This window comes from Aotus nancymaae, unplaced genomic scaffold (genome assembly GCF_030222135.1).
Source record: "Aotus nancymaae isolate 86718 unplaced genomic scaffold, 86718_ANA_hifiasm-v0.15.2.pri h1tg000040l, whole genome shotgun sequence".
In the NCBI taxonomy this organism is placed as follows: domain Eukaryota; kingdom Metazoa; phylum Chordata; class Mammalia; order Primates; family Aotidae; genus Aotus; species Aotus nancymaae.
Window position 1 is genome coordinate 1,621,304 of NW_026988454.1, and position 20,169 is coordinate 1,641,472.

A 20,169-nucleotide genomic window follows, 5' to 3' on the forward strand; every position below is an offset into this window, starting at 1 on the left:
TTGCCCTAGACCCGGGTCACCCCGCCCCGGGTATTCCCAGTGCGGGCCTGATAAGCCATCGGTGTAGACGTTTCCTAGAGCGGGCCGGCGCGGAGGGCGGATGCGTCTTTGTTCTGCAGCCGCGGGAGGGAGCCCCCGCCCTCGGGCGCCTTTGTCCGCACCGGCAGAGGGAAGGCGCCGTCCCGCAGGGCCCGCGGCCGGGGGAGGGTGCCCTGCTCGCTGTGCGCTGCGATTTGGGTTGGGTTTTCCAGAAGCGTTTGCTGATCAACAATTAAAGTTTGGATCGGCAGAGAAAAACATGATGACAAAGTGTGCATAAGGGTGTTTTAAGAAGGAAAACATAATGATGGCCCCAAGCTGGAAGGAAGAGCAGCCAGGCCGAAGTTGCAGGACAGGAACGCCCGCGACCCCGCAGCTCCAGAGCAGCTGCACAGCCCGCCCCAGCGGGGAGCGGTTTTGGGCTGAGGCTCATTAGGCATGCGACGGCCACGGGCGCTGATTGGCGGACAATGTCGTGGGCGGGGCCGTGGGCGGAACCATGCGGGGGCGGGGCTGCCTGGAGCTGGTACTCCTAGGAAGGAGTAGAAAGAGAAGGAGGGATGAGCACCTGGAGCCGCAGGGCCACGCTGCTGATTGGAGGTCTCGGCAGAGGCGGGGCACTCCTGGGCGGGGCGGTGGGCGCTCATTGGCAGTGCTGGTGGTGGGCGGGAATGGGCGGGGCGGTGAGCGCTGATTGGCGGTAGTGGCGGGGCGTGGCGGAGGAGGAGGAGGTGTGCGTGCCGGGGCGGGAGCGGCGGGTGCTGATTGGCGGTAGTGGCGGTGGGCGTGGCGTAGGCGTGGCGTTTGGCTGGCGCTGGTACTCGCAGGGGAGGCGGAGGGGGAGGTGGAGGGAGCGCCTGGGGCCCCGGCCGCGGTGGCCGGCGCGGCCTGCCCTTTGTGACCACAGTCCGCGCCCCACGCCCCGCGCCCATGGCCGCCGCGCCCGGTTCCCCGGCCACACGCGCCTGCCCGCGGACCTGAGCCCCGCGCTTGGGATGCCAGGGATGCGAGTCCCCCGGCCCTGCGGCTGCTCCAGGCTGGGCGCGGGGCGATGGACCTGAGCATGAAGAAGTTCGCGGTGCGCAGGTTCTTCTCCGTGTACCTGCGCAGGAAGTCGCGCTCCAAGAGCTCCAGCCTGAGCCGGCTCGAGGTAATGCGGCCGCCCTCGGGGCGCGCAGGTGCCGGGCGCGGAGCGGGCCATGGCCGTCCGAGCCTGCCTCGCCACCCCTGGGTGGACCCGAGACCCGTTGGGGAGTTCAAGTTACTGGAAAGCTAGTCCGGTTCCGAAAATGGAACCAAATGGCCCCAAACGATATCGCTGGGACTCCGTAGTAATTGGGCGGTCCGTGGGTCCTCGCGGGGGCCAGCTCCACCCGCACTGCATTTCCAGCTCGTTTCTCTGCCGCTGTCTGCACGGGTGTGGGGTGGTCCCCCGTGGGCCACAAGGTGTCCCGGGTGAGGAGGGGGTTTCTCTGCAGGTGAACCGTGCATGGCACAGGGCGTTCCGCGGTGGTCCATCAAAGTCCCGAGTGGAGAGGCCCCTCAGCTCCGCCCTCTGAGGCTCCGATCAGGTGCTGTCAGCCGTGCGGGGCCGGCACGTCCCACCTCATCTTGTAGCTCGCTCGTGCATTTGAAGTCAGCGTAGAATTCACAGAACGGGAAAGAACGGGCAGCAGCACAGTCTACTCAGGCGTCTCGTCTAAAACGGCGCTCGGGAGTGAAGCGCCTGATGCAATATCCTCGCAGTGTCGGGGTCGATACAGATTCGTCCTGAAAACCCAGGTGCTCCCAAAGCACTGTCCTTTCTACCTGTCCGGCATCTTGGCATCTTAGGGTTTCTTTGTGGACGGTTCTCTTGTTGTGTTTTTTATTTCAGCCATCAAATCTTATTCTCTTAATCCTAGTATCCAAATCACATTGTTGAATCTATAGATGATAAACAGTGAAACGTGTTTAAGTGAGAAAGAGACGTGGTGATGGGAGACTGAGGCTGTGACCCAATGATTTCGCCCGACACTGTCCCGCCTTTGCCTCTAGGCTGGCACCTGTAGAGTTTTGGTTGGTTGGTTTCAACTGGAACAATCTCAAATGTTTCATCTTGGCTGTCTTTGTCCCAGCTGCCATGATACTAGACACAGGCATGCGTTTTGTAACAATTCAGAGATTTCTAAGCAGAGCTCAGGAATAGACATAGATGAAGAGAATTGCTTGTTTAAAAAGTTTCTCTTATGGCGTCCCTTAATCAGAATTGGAAGTACTAGAGAGGATCAGTGTGGCCGCTTCCCGAGGGTAAAATACATCTTTCAAACAAAACTGTTAATCCAGTACTGGAGGGGGCTTCCTTTAAGTCTAACATTGAGAGAAAGTCAGCAACCCCTCAGTGAGACAAATCATTTTCCTGGAACACAGGCATTTAAAAATCTAAAGTTGACAAGATCAGAAACTCAGAACGGTATTTACTTTTACGGATAAATCTTTACCCAGATACATGTTTTATTTCCTGTTTCATCACAATGCCGGTTTATTAGACAACTCCTCGTCTCCTTCTATTTATTGCCTTTGCCAAGAAGAGGCAAACCTGTGAGCAAACTGTAGACATTGTTTATGAAGAGCAGCTCTAGACACTGGCTGACCAGTGGGAGCTGAGGAATCTGCCTGTAGGATACACACATCTCTGGTGTTAGCAGCTAGGAGGACCGGGCTGCGGAAGTGCCCCCAAAAAGAAGACAGTGGGAAACAAGGTGGGGATGGGAATAGAAACGAAGTTTCTTTGATGTACAAACACAGTTTCTAGAAGTCATACATAAGCCATCAGCGATGCAGGAGGTCAAATGGGCTGAAAATAAATGTAGTCTAATAGATAATCAATTAGTGTGTCCTATGTGCCAGGTCCCGAACTAGGTGCTGGAGGTCTCATTAAGATGGCTAGTGCTAATACGATGCTCTCTTCTTTACAAATGCATCCCCCAGCTTTCTATTATTTGATGCTTGTAAAAATCGGAGTCGCATATGTTACTATCCTCATTCTATTGCTAAGGGGAAAAAGACCCTGAGAGATTGAAAGTCTTGTTAAAATCTTTCCAAGGAATTCATTCTGCAAGTGTATATGGAGGACCTGGTCTGGGCTGGTCTTTTTCTGAGTTCTGCATCCAGAAAGACACAGGACATAGAAGTCCTGGCCTCAGGGCACTTCCACCCAGTGAGGAGTCTCACAAACAGCTGACTTTGTGCCCCAGTCCAGTAAGTTACTCCCCAGCTCCCTACCCATACTTGAGAAGGCTGCCTGTTCGTTTGTGTGTTCACAGCTGGTTATAGGCCAAGAAGCACTCATGAAAAAATGTAAAACTGAGCAGGGGAGGTCTGTCAGTGAGAAACAGGACACAAAGTACTGAACACAGATGTGTATTTCCTCTGTTTGGATGAATGAGAAAGATAACTTGTTTTATATTAGGAAACATTTTTAAAGTGTTTCTGTGAAATTTATATTTTGAAATATACAGAGACTTTGAAAAATTTTGTTATTTGAAATTCAAAGTCTCGTGACATAAACAGGAAATTAACGTAGTTACTTTAAGTTGAAAACAATATCTTCATTTAAAAGGCTTTCAGAGAGAGACTCAGTCCTAATATTTTCATACTTGATTTTATTTATTTATGTTTTTTTTAAATAGTAAGAAATTTCTAAAGTCCCTTCTTTTTTTTTCCCTCTCTTTTACATTTATGCTTGGCAAAAGTTCTCTGAACATACTTGATTTTAAAATAAATTTTACATCTATAACCCAACATTTGCTAAGCCCTAAGTGACAGAGAAGCCAGGTTACTTAATCATATTTGGAAACAGTTTATGAATTACAGATTAAAATGAAATTCACTGAAATATTTTGTCCTCTATCAGCATAGAATCAAGTGAGTAGGCCAAGTCATTAACTTTGGCAGCTATAACTTTGGGAGTTTCTAAAGGAAAACTGGGTATCTTGCATAGACTTTCATGGGTGTGCCCCAGAAAGGAAGGTGTCAGGTCTCAGTGCCCACAAGACCCTCACCCCCAAGACAGCTTTGCTTTCAGGCCATTGGCAGTATTGCCTAAGAACCAGGACACATTCCTGGGCAGAGTAACCTGCGTCTCGTCCGACAGTCCATTTCATAGATGAGAAAGTAGGGCACTGGTCCATTTGCTAAGCTGGAGTTCCCATCATCCGGCTGGGATAGGAAACCCTCTCAGTGTCAGTCCTGTAAGTCAGTGCACTTATCTAAATACGTTACCCATGCCAGTTGCCACTAAGTTAAGGTGGCTTTGAGAGCAAGGAAATGCACCATCTGCAGCATCCTAACTTAGCCGAACCATAGGTCCACTGAGCTGAAAGGAATCTTCTCCCCACTCACCCTTCCCACACACCAGTAGAGCCTCAAAAGATGGGCTGTGCAAGCTCCAAAGCTTTGCTTATATTTATTCCAAAAGGGAATGTAGATTTTAAATGAATTAAAAGTGATATTGTTAACTCAAGGTAATACTTGAACCAATTTGCTAAAGGTGTCAATATGCAAAGTCATTTCATTAGCGAACAGTTATTAGTGTGGAGTTACCAAAGCCAGAGGATTCTCTTTGGTAAACTATTATTTGAGCTATTTCAGCTGTAACTGGAGTTTCTCCTGAAAGACAGTGGGGAGTGAATGAGGAAGACAAAATGTGGGGATTTGCCTGGGATATTGCTAGTGATGAACTGCTGAATGGATGGGAGAATTTCATTTTATGTCTCTATTTGCTCAGATTTTAGCACATACCGTGTGCATTGTGTTAAGCAACTGGGATAAAAATAGGATCCCTGCCCTCAGTGAGCTTAATGTCTAGCAATAGATGCAAACGAGTCAAAAGAAGCTTGCTGTTAGGGTGTAAGTGCTGTGAAATTATTGGCAACTTTGGATTTAAATGGTCTAATTAGATCAGTTGCCAACTTATTCCTATTTCTCGTGGTCGCAGATCATCAGAATTTATCTGTGTGTACATATAAAGATATTTTAATTGCTCATTCCTTTTAAGGAAAACATGGTATCCTAATAAAGGAAATGTGAAGGGACTCTTAGCAAGCATTGGAAACAATATTGGTTCCAGTCGTGTATAAAAGGAAAGCTTCCTGTAAAGTTTACCATCAAGGCTTGTTTTGGTGCTTGTGAGGTGAGCTCTTCTAGGTCTGGGTGGTTTCCAAGAAATCCATTTGTAATTAAGATAATTTTCAGGTACTCTCAATATTTTGTTTATCCTAATTTTATTAGATTTTCTGACAGCCAAAAAAAAAAAAAGAAAGAAAGAAAGAGGACCACAATAAATAGCCCATATTAGTGAATACTGAATTTGTTCATCTTCTTGCTCATTTACATACATCATTCTATTTTAAAGACGTTAAGCTTAATTCCTTATTTGTGGTCACAGTTTCTGTGACATGCCTTATGTCTGGAATTTCATTATCTACTTTCTCTCTCTACATTTCAGAAAACTCCCCGAGTATTGTTGCTTTTTTAAACTGTGAAAAGACAACTAAATGTAGTGAGATTTTGCCCCTTTTGCTTTGCCCATCCCTTTCCATAAGCCCATGTGCTATCTTTGACCACACACCCAGCACAGCAAAGACTATTCAGACTGTTTTTCATGCCTTCACAAGTAGAAGAATGAAATAGAAGCACACTGAATAAAAATGGGACCATCTCTTCACATCCTCCGACTTCCCATTTACCTGGGATTTCATTCTGTTTCTCACATGTGGAGTGAATAGTTTCTTAGAAGTGGCAAATTCATAGTGGGTGGGAGGAGTGTGAACTCTCTGAGGCACCTTCCAGGGCTACTGGCCGTGAAGGGGAAAGGGAGGAGAGAGGCTTTGGGGCTGTAGCTTCAGGATGAAGGCAACATTCAGGCCAACCAGAGATGTGTGCCACAGTGGAGACTTTCAGGAAGCTGCCAGGAGAGAGTGCTCCTTTGATGTGGGGGGCCAGGATGAGTTGATTTTGTATGACATGGAGTTAGTAGTAACCAGTAGTTTAGCCAGAAATACTCTACCTGTTTTGCTCCAAGGATCTGTGCTTGTTAAATAAGCTGAGCTGGTCAAAGACTAGCCACATTCTCTAGAATGCTCTGCTCTTATTTCTGATTACACTGAATTAGGTTGTGTTGCATTTTCTCAGCATTCTATGTTTGCTGATATATTTTCACTAGTAAAAGCCATTACGTTGAACTCAAATAAGTAAAAATTATCAACAAATAGGCTGTTAAGCTACAGTGTGATTTAATCAAGTAAACGGATCAGACACAAATATATTCCTCTCCGAAATACTGTGAATCACATCTGACTTGCAGCTGCGTGAGAAGCCTTGCCTGCTGACTGCTTAGCTCGGGGAAAATAATGGTGCCGCTATAAGGAAGCCGGAGGCACCTACACATCAGGGCGTGGGAGACAAATGTGACACACCACACACCTAGGATTTATTGCCAAGCAAGCCAGAAGCAGTGCTTCAGGCCAGCCAAGATGTGTACCTGTTGTTATGCAGTCATTTGCATATGTTATGCAGTTATTTGCATATATTCCTGGAGATGAGTTAGAGGGTGTTCCCAAGACCGCGGCTGATCTGAGACCTGTACCTGATTCCAGTCCGCGAGTGCTCCCTAGTCAGCCTCCTCGATGAGCCTCGGTGTGCAAAGCTCCCAGGCTGGCTGGTTTGCCCTGGCCTCGTGCAGTGGAGGGAGGAATCTGCAGGCACGGAGCAGGTGGCATCCTGTTCCCCTCGCCCCTGCGTGGTGCCAGTCTCCTCCATGGGATGTGCCTGATCTTGCCGGCTGCCCCCTCTCCCTGCCACCTCACACTGCCCCATGTCCTTGCTGTCTGCCTTGTCAAACCGCTGAATCCTTTTGAGAACCTGTCTCCCCAGCTACAAGATAGGGGTAGCCCTGTAATAAGGGTTATCTTCAAGATAGTAAATGCTTCAGCAGTGAAATGTGCCTTGTCAGGAAAGAGCTTGCACTTGGCATCTGTGGTGTTGCACAAAGCTCACTTTGGTTACACCGTTTCTGTAAAGGTGCTTGTGCCACATTATGGGGGGAAAGTGTTTTTTCTCTCCTGCCAGCCTCCTTCCTTGGTCCTTTGAGTACGCATCTGTTTCAAATTAGTATTATCACCATGAAAATAGCTTTTCCTAGCTTATAGCTATGTTAAGTTTACATACAATGATGGTTTAATCTTTGATACTGTCATTTTAAACACAATTCGTGGGAATAGCCCTCTTGGAAAACAGACTTGTTTTCCACGCTGTTTCTGGTGTCAGCCCACGAGGAATGGCTGAGTGGGGACCGTTGGGAGAAGGGAGAGACATTGGTAGAAATTCTCCAGCTTTTTAGAGAAAAGAATTGTTTCTTCGTTCCATTATTCTGTCTTCTATATGAAATAAGCAAGATTTAAAAAAAAAAAATGAATTGCAGATTAGTACTTAGGTATTAGCCGTGTATTTCCTCCTGTTGCCAAAGAAAAGAAAGGCTTGGATGAGACTGACAATAAGAAAAACAGGCCTCATACCTGTGGAATGATTCGTATGCTGTATTTTCACGGTCTGAATTTTCAGATGGACATTAGCCAAAATGCAAGCCCGGGGCCCGCTGTGGAAAGCATTCTCTGTGCTCAAAGTGCGCTGTAACATTCTTTGCACCAAGGCATCTTGGCCACACATCCTGCCAGTGGCCTGTGGGCTTGCAGCTTTTACCCATTAAACTGTGAGGCCGAATTTATAAGAGGAGCGGGCCAAAGGATTTTACTTTGAATGACTTTATTTTGGAACAGTTATGGTAGAAATGCTCCAGCGACTACTTAAGAAGCTCACACAGGTCCCAATTTGAATGCTGTTAGCCCAGGGTAACTGCAACTTCTCTAGAACTAGGGTCGGATATCATATGAGCTTCCAAATATAGTCTTACATCCAAAATATCGTGTGAGAATCTCTTTCTAAGGATGAAAAACCAAAGAAGCCTCTTGTTCTGAACTTTGGGTAAAACACTAGAGCAGTAGAGAAGATGCCTTTGAAAGGCCTCTGTGTGAGAGAAGCTGGGAGTTGGGCAAGACTGGGACGAGGCAGGAAGCCCCAGGGGTTCTACAGGCCCTCCAGGAGCCCCAAGACTCACAGGCCACATGGCCATCAGCTCCCGCAAGCACCAGGGGCCCTGGGCTCCCTGTCGCAGGGTGAAGCCCCAGAGAGACCGGTGCGTTCTACACTATGCTTGCAAAGGTGCCTCGGGAAAGCCTCTCGCCTGTAACTTGCTAAAGCAACTTTGTTGACTGATTGACTTTGAACATAGCAAAGGAAAGAAACACAGACAAACAAAACAACTTTTAAAAGAGCATTATTTTTAGAACACCTTTGACTTCTTGAATTCCTGGTTTGTCATCACTTTAGGGACAGAACAGACCGGCTGCGGGAATCCGAGTGGTGACTGTAGCTGACTGCCTTCATTCCAGAGAACCCGAGACACAGCACGAGGTTGGGTCTGTCTCTTATTTCTAGATCTCAGCAAAGAGAATACATGGATTATGACGTGTGACTCAGTCACGTCCTCGTAGAGTACAACCCAACAGAAAAGAGGAAACGCTTTCTATCTGATGGCATCTGTCAGAGTCCCTACGCACAGGGCTTGTGTGCACAGCGTCCAGTGTGTCTCTCAGGGTTGTGAGCGTCTAGACCTCTGTCCTGACGTCTTCTTCAGCGCGTTGCACTGCAGTGTCGAGGCTGATGACAGTAGAACTCCAGCAACTGATGTAGGGAAGGGAGCGTGAACTGCTAACATGAGCTGGCCACAGTCGCTCTGTGTGCATGCGACAGCAGAAGAGGTGAATGTCTGAAACGCCCACCCTACCCTCCCAGAGCTTGGAGATAACAGACGTGATGGACGTTTGCCCGAATTGCCATGAGAGTTACAGAGTAGTGCCCGTGTTTTCATCTTCCTGTCTCCACCTCCCACTCAGCCAGGGTGAGCCAAACACAGAGCCTCTCACCCCCGTGAGCCTGATCTTCTAGTGACGGTCACTCTTTTCCTTGGTCTCACCTCTGCTCACTCCAGGTCGCCTTTCTACCCTAGGGATCTTCCCTTCCCAAGACTCTTTGCCCCTCAATCCATTCTCAGGCCCCACCCACACTCTTCCACACCAGACTTCCTGCTTTGCCTGGCTCTGCCCTCCTCCGCGGTTGGATTCAGGGCTGTCTCTTTGGGAGACTCTAGCCCAGGGACACTTGGATCTGGACAGGAGTTGGGAAGAGAAGAGTCCGTCGCTCTGTGGCTGTGGGTGTAGCAGAGCTCACTACATCTGAGTCCTAGTTTAGAGGTGGTGGTTCGTGTTCAGATCACAGAAGAGAGGACACACCTTGACAGTTTCTTCCCTTTGATGTGGCTCGGTCTCCCTTGGTGGTAACATTCTGGAGTTTTAAGGAGTGTCCTGAATCACACGTCCCCTGCATGGCCAGGCTCTGGGTGTGCAGAGCTGCACATTCTCTCAGCCGTCGGGGCAGAGCGCACTCGTTCTCCCTGATGGTGTCGTCAGCTTGGACCCCACAATACTTCTTTGCTGTTTGTGAATTTACAGAAAAACTCAGGCTGATTTGTGGCCTATGGTGCTAAAAATGCTGGCGAAGCTCATGTGGAAGGAAGGTGCCACAGGCTGATGCTGCAGGCTGGACTCTGTTTGCTCAGTGGCCATGGACAGCTGTGGCTTTGTGGGACCGTTGCGCTTGAGCCACGCGTGGCCATTCTCCGTGTAATGCACAGCTTCTGGGTTAATGTGTGCAAAGTCCTCAGATGCCATTTAGGACATTTTATCTTAGGAATAAGTCATGGACTGACTATTCACTACGTGCCTAAAAACTTTCAGTAGGACTTGGGTGTAAAGGGTTAAGATGCAGACAGAAAGTGGTGCTTACCTGAGACCAGTGGAGGAGGAGGTCATTGAAACCATCGCAAAAGTCAGATTACTCAGAAGCCACAAGAGGACCACGTGGCAGCATGAGGTGGTGCTGGCACTGGGCCTTTTACAGACTGACTACTGTTTGGCATTGAAAATTTTTCTATAGAAAAAACGTCTAATCTAGGCTCACGATATAGCTGATGTAGCATTATCTTGCAATAAAAATTTTGGGGAAAAAATCTCCAAACTACTTTGATTACTTAAAAAAATTTTAAAGCAACAAAATATCTTAAAAGATTGAGAAACTATCAACATTTTTTAAAATGCACAGATTTCCACATGTATTAATGCTGTAATTTTTAAGAAATAGAGAAACAGGAAAAGTCAATCAGGATTTTTGTTTTAAAAGCTGATGCTTCTAGAAGAATAGGTCTTATTCTAGGAAGATGGCCTTTGTGACATGGCTGATAGAGATTTCTAGTCTCTGACTCCTGGAGCTGAGTTTCTGTGATGAGTGACTTTGCGGTGTTCCCGTCCGTGACCGCCTTCGGCCCATGATGGAGCGATGGCATGGGCGCTGGCACCTTCTCTCAGGGCGAGCCAGGCTGTGTCAAGGGCTCTCCTGTGCCTGCACCCGTAAGCCTTCTGGGCTCATTTCTTTCTCCCACGTTCATTTGTTCCTCTTCCTCTTGGGTGTTAGGTGCCTTGGCGCACCTTAGATTGAAGTGTCAGGCACCTGCTGTCAGGGACCTCAGTGGCTCTGGGCTAAGTCAGTGCTCTGGCTCCTGCCAGGCCCCCACCATGAGCACCACAGCAGGCTCGCCGCCCTGTGTGAGCCCAGGTCTCTGGGGCAGAAGTCCCACCACATCACATGTGGCCATCAGGCCCTGCTCCAGGCTGACCGGACCCCCGCATGCAGCTTGGAAGCTGTGGGCCTGGGCCCTGGCCTGGCGGAGGGAGGAGGGGAAGGCTGGACCTGCAGCCCAGAGCCTTTGGAGCTGTTTCCTGGAGTCGGGGCCGGGGGTCTGCATGTTTGTCTTCCTCTCTCAAGCCTGGCTATCCCTAGACTGTAGAAGGCGTGCCATGCACCTGCCGGACTGTTCACAGCTGCGCCATGAACCTGGACACGTGTTGCTGGGCAGGAGTGACTTAGCTGAATGGCCTCGGGCAGGCGTGAGCGCTGGTGCTGGTGCTGGTGCTGGTGGGCGGGGCGGGCTCCATTTGTGGTGCTGGTGATTTCTCCCACAGTCGATGAGGGGAACCGTCGCCTGTGATCCCTGTGTCGGGGTGGGGGTTTGGAGTAACCCCCATGATGTGAATCTTGGCTCTGCTACATGGCACTCATATGGCAAGGTCACCAGTGGGACCTTCTTGAGGCTCAGTTTTCTTCTCTGTAAAATTAGCATAACGCCTGCCTTACAGGGTCTGACCCGGAGTCAGTGAAACTCCGTGCAGGGTGTTGGGGGCTCTCAGGCGGCAGGAAGGTCAGCTAGGGTGTGGCTCGACTGTCACCTTCTCCCCACCGAGGCTGCCTCCCCGCGTCCCACACACAATGGGTGGCAGGGTACCACAAGAGACTCAAGAGGCCTGGCACGGGGACCGCTGTCACAGGGTTGGCCGTCTAGAAAGCATCGTCGTGTAGGCTGAATGGCAGGGAATGAGAATGACTACACTGAGGTCCATGTGTGCCGGGAGCCACCTCCCAAACGCAGCAGATCCATCCACTCGCTCACAAAGGGCACAGAGCGGGTGGAGTTCTGCGCTGAGTGGGCAAGTCCTCAGCTGTGTCTAGCCCCTGCAGGCGACGCAGGGGACTGAGCGCTGGTCCGGGGGTGTGTGCTCTCCCTCTCTGATACTTGAGACTCGCCTCGGGGCACTTTGGTGGGTCTCAGGGATGGCCTGGGACAGGCCAGAGCAGGGAGGGGGAGAGAGGTCCCGGAAACCTTAGTACCTCATTCCAGAGCCTGCACCCAGCCCTTGCTTTTACTGTCTCCTGCCTGGTGCAAGCGGAGCGGGCACATGGTGCGTGGGCGCCGTCGGCCTGTGTGCCGTGGGTTTGCATTTCAAGCGGGACAGGCCGGGCATCTCGGAGGCCCCAGGCGATCGGCAGGTCTTTCTGATGTGACTGGGCAGCTTAGCCCGGCCCTTGTCCACTGCTGCTCTTCATTAAAAAGAAAAAGGCATGCCCTCTGATATCTTCCGAAATCTTAACACGCTTTCCTTACTCCTCCCTTTATTCCAATTCTTCTTCCTCCACGTTTCCTTTTTACTTGTGTGACCTATGACCAAAATACTGTGCCTAAGGGGTCCACAGCGGCTGGAAGGCCAGCCTGGGGGTGTGACACCTGATGTTCTTTTTGATGTGCAGGGCGGGAGCCGCAAGGCTCAGCCCCCAGAGGAACATCTCTGCCCGTTTCCCAGTCAGATGAGTCAGCTGAGAGGGAACGTTAATTCTTAGAACTGAAGTTTGAAAAAAGGCGCTAATGAACAATGTGGCCGCATCCTGCTGGGATCTCAATGGCAGGAAATAAAGTAGAGCTAGTCGGGGCCTGGGCCACAGGGCTTCATCCGGCAGAACCCCTCGCTCAGCCCCCACGCAGATGCTCAGGTGTGGGCCCCTGGTTTCCTTGGTGGGTGTGGAAGGCTTGATAACAGGTCTTTGGCAAAGCCACAGCCTAAGCCTGGAACCTGGAACTGTTCCCGTATGTGGCAAAATGGACTTTGTAGGTGCGATCAAGTTAAGGACCTGGAGGTGGGGTGATGTTCCTGGTGGATCTGGGGGGGGGATTTGGAGGTGGGGAGATGTTCCTGGTGGATCTGGGGGGGATTTGGAGGTGGGGAGATGTTCCTGGCAGATCTGGGGGGGATCTAGAGGTGGGGAGATGTTCCTGGCAGATCTGGGGGGATCTGGAGGTGGGGAGATGTTCCTGGTGGATCTGGGGGGATCTGGAGTTGGGGAGATGTTCCTGTTGGATCTGGGGGGCATCTGCAGGTGGGGAGATGTTCCTGGCAGATCTGGGGGGACCTGGAGGTGGGGAGATGTTCCTGGCTGATCTGGGGGGCATCTGGAGGTGTGGAGATGTTCCTGGCTGATCTGGGGGGGCCTGGAGGTGGGGAGATGTTCCTGGCTGATCTGGGGGGGCATCTGGAGGTGGGGTGATGTTCCTGGCTGATCTGGGGGGTGCCTGGAGGTGTGGAGATGTTCCTGGCTGATCTGGGGGGGCACTGGAGGTGTGGAGATGTTCCTGGCTGATCTGGGGGGGTATCTGGAGGTGGAGAGATGTTCCTGGCTGATCTGGGGGGGGATCTGGAGGTGGGGAGATGTTCCTGGCTGATCTGGGGGGGTATCTGGAGGTGGAGAGATGTTCCTGGCAGATCTGGGGGGGATCTAGAGGTGGGGAGATGTTCCTGGCAGATCTGGGGGGATCTGGAGGTGGGGAGATGTTCCTGGCTGACCTGGGGGGGTATCTGGAGGTGGGGAGTGTTCCTGGCTGATCTGGGGGGGCATCTGGCGGTGGGGAGATGTTTCTGGCTGATCTCGGGGGGCATCTGGAGGTGGGGAGATGTTCCTGGCTGATCTGGGGGGGTATCTGGAGGTGGGGAGATGTTCCTGGCTGATCTGGGGGGGTATCTGGAGGTGGGGAGATGTTCCTGGCTGATCTGGGGGGTATCTGGAGATGGAGAGATGTTCCTGGCTGATCTGGGGGGGTATCTGGAGGTGGAGAGATGTTCCTGGCAGATCTGGGGGGGATCTAGAGGTGGGGAGATGTTCCTGGCAGATCTGGGGGGATCTGGAGGTGGGGAGATGTTCCTGGCTGACCTGGGGGGGTATCTGGAGGTGGGGAGTGTTCCTGGCTGATCTGGGGGGGCATCTGGCGGTGGGGAGATGTTTCTGGCTGATCTCGGGGGGCATCTGGAGGTGGGGAGATGTTCCTGGCTGATCTGGGGGGGTATCTGGAGGTGGGGAGATGTTCCTGGCTGATCTGGGGGGTATCTGGAGATGGAGAGATGTTCCTGGCTGATCTGGGGGGGTATCTGGAGGTGGAGAGATGTTCCTGGCAGATCTGGGGGGGATCTAGAGGTGGGGAGATGTTCCTGGCAGATCTGGGGGGATCTGGAGGTGGGGAGATGTTCCTGGCTGACCTGGGGGAGTATCTGGAGGTGGGGAGTGTTCCTGGCTGATCTGGGGGGGCATCTGGCGGTGGGGAGATGTTTCTGGCTGATCTCGGGGGGCATCTGGAGGTGGGGAGATGTTCCTGGCTGATCTGGGGGGGTATCTGGAGGTGGGGAGATGTTCCTGGCTGATCTGGGGGGTATCTGGAGATGGAGAGATGTTCCTGGCTGATCTGGGAGGGTATCTGGAGGTGGGGAGATGTTTCTGGCTGATCTGGGGGTCATCTGGAGGTGGAGAGATGTTCCTGGCTGATCTGGGGGGGCCCTAACTGTAATCACAAGAGTCCTCCTAACAGGAGGCAGAGGAGGTCTGACTGCAGTAGTGGAAAGGGGTGTGACGAGGGAGGCAGAGGTTACAGGGGTGTAGCAAGGGGTCAGGAGCAAGGAACGCAGGCGCCCCCCAGGGCTGGCCATGGAGTCACCGGAGGGACCGGCCTTGCCCACACCAGCAAAATGGATCCCAGACTTCAGACCTCCAGCCCTGGGAGGGAAAAACTGTGTTTCAAACTGCTCAGTTTGTGGAATTTGTCACAGCAACAAGACACAGTGAATACTCTCATCAGTTCAGCTTTGAGGAAGGTTCCGTGTTGTATTAGAGGTGGCAGACAGGATGCACGCAGGGTGTGGCCCCAGTGTGGGAGTGACACGGGCGGAAGCCAGGGCAGCGCAGGGCCTGCTCACAGAAGGTGAACACCTGCACTCGGGGCCATGCAGGAAGCTGGCCGGGCGCACAGCTGTGTCCCAGTGTCCTTGTGGGAATGGGGCTCGAGGTGTTACGATAATGCCACATCCATTCACTAGACGTCCAAGTGGCATGCCAGGGCCTGGTGTCCAGCCTCCTACAGGCACAGGGAGCTTGGCTGCTTCTAGATCTGTCTACAAATCAAGTCTATGTAGAAAAATGTGCTGATCTCAAATATACAAACATCGTATGGTGTGAACAGGAGCCGGGAGTGACAGAGGACAGTGTTCGAGAGGCCATTCCAGGGAAGCATCTCCGCAGGGCTGGATGAAAGACATGATTGGCCCCAGGAGGTGTGGGGCAGAGCTTCTGAGGGACATGTGGCTTAGGCCTGGTTCCCAAGCTAGCTAGGCTTTGGCCTCATCAGGTACCTGCCAGAAGTCAGTGTCTCCAGAAAGAGGGGGAGGAGTGGGGTGGGCTGTGAGAGCCCAAAGCTCTCGAGGTCTCGGGGAGGAGTCTGACTGTGTCCTGAAGGCTGTGGAAAGCCCTGATGATCTCACGCAACTGAGTGATGGGATCAGATCTCAATTTAAAAAGATGCTTTGGGTGGTGTATGGCAATTAGATTGCAGGGTGGCAGAGAATAAGCTGAGCTAGCAAGCTCTCAGAGCTGCCATCTGACACCAGGATGGACAGGCCTTGCGGATGGCCTGGACCCAGCATCCGTGCAAGAAAAATCAAAGAGGACTCCTAGATCTTCAGCCTCAGCTACCTTTTAGGAAGAAGTGTGACCCTGAGGCGGGTGTGGTAGCTCAGGGTGTGGGTTAGTGAGGCAGGTCAGAGCTCTCCTCTGTAAGGAGCAACCTGAGACTCCTTCAGCGACTCGCTTTGCAAATGTCAGCAGTAGACAAAATCGCTTTGAAAAATCTCCATGTTTCTCGTTATACTGCAGTCTGTTTGCTACACTGAAGTCTTAATAACTTTCAGCAGCCCTGCTCCTAGCTCTTGCACCCCGGCCGCCAGAATGGTGGCGACAGCTGCGCTATGAATCAGCAGGTCTATTAAACGTAGCGTCGGAGCTTTCATATCAAACCGCAGATACCACTGGAAGTGAAGGATTCCAGGTAAAAGCAGGCATGTTTCAGGGCTGGAATTTTTTCTGATCTCTAAATCAAACTTCCCCTCCAACTTAGAAAATTCAGACACATGCTTTTTACTAAGTACTTGAAACGCAGGGAAATGCCCTGGAAAGTCCATCCGAATGGATAGCTCCGGTTCCTCAGGCTCAGCTCTCTCTGGGAGGCCTGGGAAGCACTGCTCAAGCATTTGTCTTTTTAAATAATAATTAAGGGGCAGGAGGAGAGAGGAGAGAAGAGACAGGAAGAAGGAAGACAAGAGAAGGGGAGGGGTGGAGAATGGGTCAAGAAACAGGTGGGATGTGGGGCACGGAGCCAGCGGGAGGAGGACCGGTGGCCAAGGGCATGGAGAGGGAGAGGCTGGTGTGGAGTGAACTTGGCAGTGGCCACTTGGGAAAACAGATCCGAGTGTAGGAGGAGACGAGCTTCCCAACTGTAAAGTCCTGCTACCTTAGCTCAGCGTTTTCCTATCCAAGCATGGGTAGCAACGGCCGCCCAGGCAGCACGGCAGACCGAGCACAGCCCACGGGCTCTGCAAAGCGGTGTCTGACCTGAGTGAGGTGAGTAGGATTAGTGGAGGCAGTCAGGCAGCAAGGCCCCAGCACAGAGCGCCTCAGTCCTGCTTTCTTTGCCCTGGCCTGTCGCGGAGGGCGAGAGGAAGAGTGCCTTGTTACAAGCCCATGGGGGAGCCACAGACCTGCAGAAGCCACAGACCTGCGGGAGCCACTGACCTGCGGGAGCCACTGACCTGCGGGAGCCACGGACCTACGGGAGCCACCAACCTGCAGGAGCCACGGACCTGCAGGAGCCACGGACCTGCGGGAGCCACCGACCTGCGGGAGCCACGGACCTACAGGAGCCACGGACCTGCGAGAGCCACCGATCTGCGGGAGCCACCAACCTGCGGGAGCCACGGACCTGCAGAAGCCATGGACCTGCGGGAGCCACGGACCTACGGGAGTCACCGACCTGCGGGAACTACCGACCTGCAGGAGCCACAGTGTGTTATAGCTTTGCTAGACGACCCAGGGGTGCATGCCATCTTCCTCCTAAGGAAAAGCTGCAAATTCAGAGTTTCACACATGCACTAGCTGCAAGGAGGATAAACGTGTCTGAGTAGAGCACTGAGGCCTCCATGGTCATCCGCAGAAACACATTTCAATGCTCAATGCATATTTAAGTGTTTGGCCTCATGAAATGTGTAACCCGATTGCATAGGTGTTGTCTGTATTAACCATCATGAGTTCTTTCCTTTGAATCGTGTCCTTGACTTTTGCCTACAGCTGACAGGCCGCTAGTCGTCTCAGAATTCAGAAATTCTCATTAATTTCCTGCCCCACTTCCTGCCACCATGGTCTATGTTGGTGGGATTATCTTCTTATTCGGGGGAAAGGAGCGGAAGGCCATTTGCATTTACCTTCCATGATATTGCCAGGCTGCTCGGGAGTGAAAAGAATAATTTATGACTTGCTGTTTATTCATTTATCAAATGATGTGCCTTACGCTGTAGCTGATGCCCACGCGTACTTATATAACCTTTCAGAACATCTCTCTCTCATGCCATTTACCACGAAGCTTTGCTGTTTCTAGCAAGCTATTTGGTCATAAAAGATCTCATGTTGAACAAAATAGCAAGAGATCTAATGAGGAGATAGGAGTAGAGAAAAAAAATCAAAATGAGAAAACGAGTAGGATGATTAGAAAAATATGTAAAAGAGAACAAGAATGAAGCTGATACATTTTTTAAAATCTTGAAATAAGTATAGAAGATGTTTTCCAATTTGTAAATTTCAGTATTCCAGTTTGTAAATTTCCCATTTTTGAATAACTACAGATTAATAAAATATACTTGACACTACAATGTTTCTAAATAAAATTAAACTTTTGGGCCGGGCACGGTGGCTCATGCCTGTAATCCCAGCACTTTGGGAGGCCGAGGCGGGTGGATCACCTGAGATCAGGAGTTCAAGACCAGCCTGATCAACATGGAGAAACCCTATCTCTACTAAAAATACAAAATTAGCCGGGCGTGGTGGTGTGCACCTGTAATCCCAGCTACTTGGGAGGCTGAGGCAGGAGAATTGCTTGAACCCAGGAGGTGGAGGTTGCAGTGAGCCGAGATTGTAACCACTGCACTCTAGCCTGGACAACAAGAGCGAAACTCTGTCTCAAAATAAATAAATAAACTTTTGATCATTCAGCATACCAGTGTCTCAGTGCTCCTGAGTCATTGATGTAAATACCAGACATTGCAGTACACCACAGTAACTATAGCAGTATTAACCATAGAGAAATAATGAGAATCATCCAGTCACACCCCAGACAGCCCAACAGATCCTTCTGTAATAAGCCTGAAAGTAGATCTAAATCAAGGTTCTGCCATTTATCTCATACCCGGAACCCAGTTTTTAAACGTCTTATTCAGAAAGAGCCACTCTTTGGGGGCGCCTGCTTGTCTCTGTAGTACCTCGCACTCCATGGAACTTAGTTAGAGTCCTATTGAACCCCAGTTTGAAAACCAGGAGTGTAGAGTCTGTGCAGACATTTATCCAGGGGGAGGAAGTGAGTCACAGCTTCCTTACTTGGCTCTCCCTGTATTTCCATCCCTTAGTCCTAGAGTGAAGTAAACAGAACCCACTGCTGTCTCTCCGGCTTGGTAATTTTCCCAACCACAGTGGAGATGGGGTTGAACTGGGGCTGAGCCTATGATATATTCTGGAAAGTACCCTTCAGAGTCAATCCCCACTCTTAAATTGTTTATTCATTGTTTTCTTTCATAAATATTCTACATAAAAAGATAACCTTAGCTTGCTGGTTGTTTGGATTTGTGAATAAACATGACTTGGGGCCTAAATAGAAAAAACTGAACCAACGTCTAAAGAATATCTCACTCTCCACCATGAGCCAGTGCCGCAGCCCTAAAAAGATTGAGAAAATCTTTCCTCGAAGCAGAATAGAAATAGAAACCGTGTGAGGGACCATTCTGTAAGCCTCGTAGGAAAAAAGCCATGAGGCACTTGAGCTGAATGTTGCCTGCGTCTGAATGGTACCCAGGGAGAAGTGCTTTAAATGCCTTTTATTTAAACAGTAATCAAAGTGTTATGCTTTCCCTGAGACTCTAAACTTACTCCTGATTTTGTCTCCCTCTCAGAGATAAATAATCGTGAATTCATGATCTAGAAGTTCTTAAATGGGAATTTTATTTTTTCATGCGCCGATGGATTGTTGAGTCAAGTTAGATGTGAGAATTTTGAGTCGAGCATTTTTAATTTTTGTCGCACCAAATTGGATTGAATTCAGTGGATACAGAGATATTGGTTACCACCCTACAAATAAGGTTATCCAACTTCTAGCCTGTTTTATACAGTGGCTAAAAGAAGCATTGTCTACTCCTCGGGGACTCCATTTCAAAATATGCTGTATTGTTTGCATTCTAAATTTTCTTTTGTTGCCAGGAAGCAAATATCCTGAGGAAATTGCTTATCATATACTAAGCCATTGCCTCCTGGGAGTCTTTGTGAAAAATTCCACATCGTTCCTGAGTATGGACTCAGAACGAAAGCTAGATGTGTGGAAGAAGGCATTCCCCTCCATTCTTCAAGGTGTGCTGTAATAAAAGGCACCAAGACAGTCTCTCTCTCTCTCTTCTTTTTTTCTGAGACAGGGTTTTGCCTTCTTGCTCCAGCTGGAGTGCCGGGGCACGATCACAGCCCCTTGCTGCTTCCACCTCCTGGCTTAGGCGATCCTCCTGCCTCAGCCTCCTGAGTAGCTGGGACCACAGGCACATGCCACCACACTGGGCTAAAGGAAAGTCCCTTCTTAAGAGCTATCTTAGTATTTGTTTTGCTTCAAATTACCCTGAATGTTGTAACATTTTTTTTTTGTTTTTATTTCTGTGTATAGCTTTGAGATCTAATTCACATACCAAACAGTTTACCCATTTGAAGTGTATAATTCCTTGTTTTTAATATATTCACAAGGTTGTGCCAATGTTACCACATCTAGAATGTTTTCATCACTTCAGAACAGAACCCTGTCCCCCTTTTCCCCTCCACGACCCCCCGCAGCCCTACATCCATTTTCTGTCTCCATAGAGTTGCCTATTCTGGGTATTTCATATACACGGAATCATACAGTATGGGGTTTTGTGGCTGGTTTCTTTCACTTAGCCTCATGTTTTCAAGGCTCATTCATGTTGTAGCTGGTATTTCACT

At 50.2% G+C, this 20,169-nt stretch overlaps 1 protein-coding gene across 6 annotated transcripts in view; it reads left to right on the forward strand.

Annotated features, from left to right (window-relative positions):
* The window catches only part of RPS6KA2 (ribosomal protein S6 kinase A2), a 457,314-nt gene that overhangs the window by 237,994 nt on the left and 199,151 nt on the right, over positions 1–20,169 (forward strand). Inside the window, exon 1 of one of the 6 annotated variants that reach the window (XM_064360464.1) lies at positions 1,057–1,189. The exons of 4 other annotated variants lie outside the window; for them this stretch is intronic. In XM_064360464.1, the coding sequence (XP_064216534.1) occupies positions 1,091–1,189 (99 nt within the window). In that variant the 5' untranslated portion in view covers positions 1,057–1,090. Of the gene's footprint in view, positions 1–1,056; positions 1,190–8,837; positions 8,898–20,169 lie in introns of those variants that run through there. One more of the 6 variants, XM_064360468.1, reaches the window with a different exon arrangement.